The sequence below is a fragment of the Micropterus dolomieu genome, linkage group LG20 (assembly GCF_021292245.1).
Source record: "Micropterus dolomieu isolate WLL.071019.BEF.003 ecotype Adirondacks linkage group LG20, ASM2129224v1, whole genome shotgun sequence".
Taxonomy (NCBI): domain Eukaryota; kingdom Metazoa; phylum Chordata; class Actinopteri; order Centrarchiformes; family Centrarchidae; genus Micropterus; species Micropterus dolomieu.
The window spans coordinates 32,263,261-32,270,724 of record NC_060169.1 but is presented as its reverse complement, the minus strand read 5'-3'; the positions used below and the strand labels follow the sequence as shown (position 1 = coordinate 32,270,724).

The window sequence follows — 7,464 nt, the reverse complement described above, 5'->3', positions numbered from 1 at the left end:
CAGAGGGTGGGGACAGTGAGGAGGAGGGGGGGGGAGTAGTCTGTAAATGGAGGACAATGTAGTCTATCCAAGTGGCACTGCCATATTGTGACATCGCTGGCAGGCGCAGGACCCCGAGCAGGTATGACCATCCGAGCGCATCTGGTACCTACGCCATTCTTCTTGATAGAGCTCCTGTTACCCGCTCTCACCTATGCATATTTTAGCACATGGGCCCTATATCGCATAATAATAACGTGACAATTTCTTTCTATCAATCAAAACTTTGTCATTTTTAAATTTAACCAGTTGAACAGTGTTGGTCTAAAACTGACTTATTTATACAATATACTACAGCGTTAAAAATACAATTTGATTTATTTGGAATACTCTTACTTAATAACTGAAAGACACACATCTGGACCGAACCGGCTAATGTGGTATACCCTCCTGCACCATCCAGGGTGAATCCTGTATACCGTTCGCACGCATCCTTCTTCATATCTCATCTTCTTCCACCTCTTTTACGACGGGGCATCCAGTAAGGTCAGGGCGAGCCCGCTGATTGACATTTGGCATTTCTGTGTGTTTGCACTGCCGCCTCTGGTATTTGCTCTTCTAATAACAAAGTCAGGTAGAGGGCAGAAGCACGGGGGCAAAGACGTGCTGTCCTGCTTAACAAGCTAACGTGGCCTTTTACAGAGCTCCCATGAACGTCTGTGCAATGCAATATTCGCAGGGGTAATAATGGATATTAATCAGAAATATATATATGAATATGAGTTTGAAAGGAAAGGAATATTTAAAATAGATGGGAAACACGTGTAATGAAGCCGAATGTAATCGATCTCCTCACCTAAGATGCATCGTCTTTATGCAGGACATGTAGGCCAGACTTAATTAGTTGAGCCCAGTGAGACTACACCATGCCTCACTGTAGCTTTCCACCTGGTTTCAGACACACCACTGTGTCATTAAAACCTTTAGATGGACACAAATCAATGCTCTGCTGCTTAATGATGCTTCAGGCCTCTGAATGACAATTTGTTGGTATCCCCAGGATAGTCAATTAGACCAGGTTTCAACAGCAGCACAGCCCAGTGGATCGGTTATCAAAAGGAAAGAGCATCACATCAATCCATCTGCTCCTTAAAAATTTGAAACATCGATCAATGTGAAACCCTGGTATCTTAGAAGATAGTTGAATGCTTTATTACGAATCAGAACTGAAGCAGTAAATATGTTGCTGTCCATCTCTTGGGTCCATCAAATGAGTCAACATCAGTGAAGGACCGGCTGTCCAGTAAAAGGGGACGGTCTTCTCAAAAGGTCTTTTCTAACGGTTTAAGGGTTCTGTCCTTCCCATACGAAAACATGAGCTGCTCTACTGCAACATTTAGACAAAGTGTTTAGAGAATGAAAAAAAGGATGGTTCCCTTCAGATACTTTGAAACTGATGCAAATTTTCTCCCCATCTTCAGTTCATCGCTGATCTTACACAGCGGATCTGAATGCATTTTTGACTGCACTGTCACTAGTCCGGATGATATGGGATCTTTGTAGTTTTTTGTGCTACTGTCAAATGGCAAAACATTTCATGCCATGCTTCAGTCCTTTAATCCTGGGCACCATCAAACCTTGTTACAATGTACTGCTATATAAAATGAGCCATTAGAAACTAAAGGAATTAAACGTCATTGCTTAAAGGTCCAGTGTGTAATATTTAGGAGAATCTATTGACAGAAATGCAATATAAGATCCATACCTATGTTTTCAGTGGTGTGTAAAGACCTTACATAATGAATAGTTGTGTTTTTATTACCTTAGAATGAGCCAGTTATATCTACATAACCGCGTGTACCCCCTTCCATGGACGTCGCAATATTTCTACAATAGCCCAAAACGAACAAACTGCACTACAGAGCACGTTTCGTCTCTACGTTCTTCTTTTTCTTCTTCTTGTAGAATTCTGGCAGTGTACACACTCATCACTACATTGAATACGTATGTTCGAAGAAGAAGTAATAATATACAGCAGGGGCTGGCAAATAAGTTTTGCATCGGAGCAATTTTTAATCCATTAGATGGTGGGGGAGAATATATATTTTAGATAAATAATATGGTGTTCAGTTAGCTCAGTTGGGAATGCTGAAGTCTCTCACCTAGAAAGTTGTGTGTTCGATCCCATGTTGGGAGAATTTTTTTTTTTTAGTGCTGGGCAACGATAAAATGTTTTTACTTGCGATTAATCGTATTGTTAATTGCAAAATTGAAAAATTAAATCTGAAGTAGTGTATTGCACACTTAAATATACTGCTATACACAAAAGTGGTTTGTAAACACTTTAAATAAATAAGGTGCTTTTTACCAGCAGTATTCCCTTTTCAAAGCAGCAATAAAATATTTCTTGTAAATCTCAACTTAAACATTAATGTAATCAAATATTAAACCAAAGCTGTTTGCCACTGCCAGGGCCTTACCTTTTATCTAGCTTGTTAAAACAAGTTACCATCAGAGTCCAGAGCCACAATCATAACATTATAGTAGACACCTTCTGAGCAACAGGTTAACATATATAAATCTAAATGTTTGTGAGTTTCCAGAATCTATTACTGTTTACTAAATAGGACATCAACAGGAGGGAATTCACATGGCAGAGCATCCCCGCAAAACTAGATGTAGGCCTATCAGGTAAAGTTATGTATTTAACTTAAATTAAATAGGCTACAGCTGTGTAGCGCACAGAAGCCGTTGCCATGGTTACTATCCATAGAGCGCCTGCCGTTCTTGCCGGGCTTTCTAAATAATAATAATAAAAATAAAAACTGCATTAATGTGCAATAAAATAATTGTTGGCGTTAATTAATGAATAAGTTAACACGATAATAACGCGATAATAACACCTTAACGTGCCCAGCCCTAGTACTTTTTACTCCACTACATTAATTTGACAACTAAAGTTCCAAGTTACTTAACAAATATGTTTGTTATAGATGAAACTACTAAGGATACAAAGTAGGTGAAATTAGCTGCACCTGGCCCAGCTAAGATATTACAGGATAGGTTTGCGCTTTCCCTTCTGTTTTAAAACAAGTTTCACATGCCCATATTTGCACAGAGTTGCAAGAGTTGTCGGCCGCTGCAAGTTCACATACTGGCTGTGAAAAGATCCTGCTGTTTAAGAGATGAAGGTCAAAATACTCAGCAAAGTTCAGCCAAAGCTCCTATGAGGGTTCAGCAGTTAGTCAGATCAAGTGAGATTCTTCCGATGTTACAGTATTTTTACTACCAAATTCCTTTGTGTTGCTGTCCATCCACTGCAGCTCAGCAAGGAAACATTGTCCGACGCAACAAGAGTTTTATGCCGAAAAGACTCAGTTTACAGACTTAGTTTTACACTGGAGTTGTGTTACATTAAAGATACATATTTTACATTTATTATTTGGTTCTTTCTTAAGCAAACAGCAAATCATAAATTAACTTTACTTCATTTATTTGTTTCTGGAATCAGAAGGTTGTTGGTTCGATCTGCATGTTGAAATATCCTTGAGGAAGATACTGAAGCCCAAATTGCTCCCGGGGGCCCTGCCATCAGTGTGTGTGAATGTGACATGCATTCTAAGCGATTTGCGTGGTCGGAAGACTACAAAGGCGATACACAAGTACAGACCATTTACCATCTTGGAAAATCTTTAGACTTTCAAAACCTTTGATTTGTAGGAATTCAGAGGAACATGTAGCTCTTCGTCCTCCATGCTGATCTCTAATGTGACACACCTCTGCCTCTGTAGTAGCTGACAGGCCACTGGCAGCAGTGGAGACGAGCGAAACCGTTTTGGAGGAATCAATCTAAATGTAAAATGATTGATAACAAATGATTGGTCACATTTCTACATAATAAAGACACAGGGACTCTGTGGACTAATAATTGTATTTAAATAAAATTGGATTTTACCAATGCAAAGATGTTAGAAACAATACTTCTCCAGTTCAATTCCAAATGCTATCCAGTGCTCACTTTTTTAATCGCCAATGCATCTTGAACTTTTATGCATTGATGCAAATTGGTGAGTCTTGCCATCTGTAGTAGGTAGTTACTACTCTATTTGAATGATTGAATTTTCTTAAAGCTTGAAATTTGTGACCGGGATGGAAATTAAATACTGTCACAATACTTGAGAACTGACCATAATGTCCGTTTAACAGTGTGTCTGAAACTAGTACTGGCTCTAATGGTTGTTCAGGTTTGTATTCTTCAGTCTTTACACTATATTTTATTTATTGCATTTTATCTTAAACAACTGGTTCTGGTTTGATGTCAATTAGCATTTGAGAAGGGTTTTTTTTGTTGTCGTTGAATTAAAAATGTAGAAAATCATATTTATAACCGTAAAATTAGGGGATCCCAGAAAAATATGGTTTTGGTAATGTGTCAGCACAGCTGCAAATGTTCACGACGCCCCCACCCTTCTTCTTGTAATTTCACTCTCTGAAATTACAAAATGGAGGACAATGTCAGTTGTCAGTTCAAAGAAATAAACCACAAACATGAAAAATTGCTGCTGTTGGCTAAATGTTTTCCTCGCCGTAGCAGGAAATATTAGAGCGTGTGACGTGAAGGGGGCTCAGTCACATGTGGAACGGGGGGGGGGTCTCTGCTGCACGTCTGTCTGCTTGTTCTCAGCTTAGCTGTTACGCCACCGCTGCCTCCAGCCATCACACCTGCCTGTGTGTCTCGATGCACAGATGATAACAAGCTGTACACATATTATTCCTTTATAAACCCTTGTCCTTAGAAGGCCCTTTCACGTTAACACAAGGACAGAGTGTGTGTGTTTGTTTGATGTGTTGAGCTATTTTATTTGTGTTTTCCCATATGTTGTGCAATTTCTCTTGTATAAGAAGGATTTGCCAAGATGATAGATAATTGAGGTGAGGTGACCTGTGGCACTGTAATTAAAAATTAAAAGGTTAACTTCCTAGCCAGAAGTCTAATTGAACACTTGCTACATCTCTTCTCTTGTGATTGCTCAGATTTGATAATTAGACTACAATTTCTCATAGGCTTCACTAAGGCTTTCTCTATTTTTTAACCAATGAATTGGTATTTGTTGTTGTTACATAACCAAAAGCGATATAATAAACAGCTATCTGCCAGTGGGTCCATTTATTTCGGCTGTGTTGCCATGTTTGCTCATCAGTGAATATACTGTATGATCGTAGGCCCTGGCCTAACACAACCGGGTTTAACACTGTTTAGTTTGGTCCCGATTGATGGAAGAAGCCACTGATCCAGTCTCAAGGGGTCACTGAAGGCATATTTCAGCTTGTATATCCCAACTGTTTTCTCAGCTTGAGGTTTAGGAATAATACAGTGTACTCACATGCACATACACACAGATGTACACCCCAGTTAACCAGTTAATTTTAGCACCAGAGCATGACCACTTTGAAGCTGAATTTGGTTAAATGTTTACTGAAATACAGATCACTGTGTGGATAACTCTGAACTTCCAGTGAAAATGCCAGATAAATTATTGCAAGCCTCTTAAGTGATGAGGGAAGACTTAGTTAGCTGATCGCCAGCTGTTTGATGCTTGTTCTTGTTTAATTTTTATTGGGATTGTGGATTAATTTAATCCATAAATTCCTCTCTATTATTATTTGCTAACATTACCGGCAGACAGACTGCAGTATGGTTCCTTTGTCCATCTTTCACATTATCGTTCAACTATTATTCGTCATAGTTTTTGTTATTAAATGTTCATTTGATTTAGTTTTGGACTCAGTTTTCAACTCCAAAAAAAAAAAAAGGTTGTCATAGTTTTTAATGCCAGAGTTAACACGGGTACACACGCACACATGCAAAACACGCCCATTAGTGACATGTCTTATGCATTCATCGCTGCAGAACAAGTTGAAAGATTATGTTTTACTGACTGTGATATGTGACGGTGGATGTTTCTCATTGTGTGTTGTTCAGAAAGCGGACGACAGAGAGAAGAGGCAGGAAGCCCACCGTTTCCATTTCGATGCCATGTGAAGGGAACTGCACCATGGGAGAGAACATCTTCTCCTGTACTCCTCCGCCTACCCCTCACCCCTCCTTCCTGCTTCACACACACACACCTACACACACATTTTCACTCAAGACTAATTTCAAGGGCCAATAAATGGATCCTCATCTGCCCCAAAACATTTCTTTTTGATATTTTCCAGTCCTCCAGTCAGATGTGAAATATTTATGTTCCATTTCCTTTATTCATTCCAGTGTTAGAAGTACAGGAGCTGCAACAAGGCTATGGAGACACCGAGATAAATCCCTAACGGAGATCACTCACTCTGTTTAAAGCAGGGATTTCTTTGGACAGGCTGTAGTGAGCAGAGTGATCATCCGTGGTGTTATGAGAGTATTATTTTGACAAAATGACACAGATTTCTGTTGAAATGCCTAACAAATTACTCCAATATTATAAGCTGTTTGTTTATTCACTGGAAGGGTTATGTGTATTGTTACTTGAAATCTGTTAGTGTGTTACTGTCCCTCGTCTTTGTTTTGTTGATTCCCCTGTCTTTTTCACTTGACTGAGATATTGTAAAGAAATCCGTCTGATTTTATTACTTCATTCTGTGTGTGTGTGTGTGTATATATATATATATATAGAATATGCCTTGTAATTGCAGCAGTGACTGGTGCAAAGTGAACAAAAATGGACACAATATGATTCTGTGGATGGAACATTTTTCTGCTACCAATCCCACCAAAAGTGATGAATGGCCTTCAGGTCTGCAAAGTGCAAATTCATCTTTTTCCCAGTTGATCGTGTCACAGTGCATCATGGGAGTGCCAAAAATAAGAGTTTCTGTGTTGCATCCTGCAAATTTCTAAAGCTACTACATCAAGGCTCAGTGAATAGTCTAAAAAACGGTTTGTCCTGCTGAATAAGACACGCTCCTATATACTCCAACACTCCAGCTGGTTTCGGGATGTAGTTATAATTTTTGTTGTCTTTTTAAAATCGTGCCAGGCACTCTGGTGTGTTCAGACACTTTTTACAAGAATGAGCTCATGCCTTTCCAAGTGGTTTGCACTTTTAAAGTAATGATTAATTGCGCATGTATGTAATTTATTTTGTTTTGTGGATTTGCAAATGAATGTTCCAGCAAACTAAATGTGTTTACTTACTGAGGTTGAGAATAAAGGTTTATCCTGCTTAAATCCACTCTGGGTTGCTTAATTTGTGTATTATTAGACTTCATGTCTTTTTCATATTGCACTCTCCTTAAAGCTGCTGGTGAAGTAGACACACATTAGATCCCAAACCCATAATTCACCGCTCGTAAGAATTCCTCCCCTGAAATTCCTTTCTAAGAACATCTTTTGTTTGTTTTGTTGCAGGGAAGCTAGAGGGAAAATTACATTCAAAATAATCATCTTTGTATGTCCTCATTATCTAAATTTGTAGTGAGTGAAGCAGTAGTGAA

General features: G+C 38.9%; 1 protein-coding gene across 1 annotated transcript in view; it reads left to right on the top strand.

Moving 5' to 3' along the window:
* Positions 1–7,202, top strand: part of itfg1 (integrin alpha FG-GAP repeat containing 1) — a 171,127-nt gene extending 163,925 nt beyond the window's left edge. The window contains exon 18 of the mRNA XM_046032525.1: positions 5,963–7,202. Coding sequence (XP_045888481.1) covers positions 5,963–6,022 — 60 coding nt within the window. The 3' untranslated portion in view covers positions 6,023–7,202. The remainder of the gene's footprint in view (positions 1–5,962) is intronic.
* Positions 7,203–7,464: the final 262 nt, after the last annotated feature.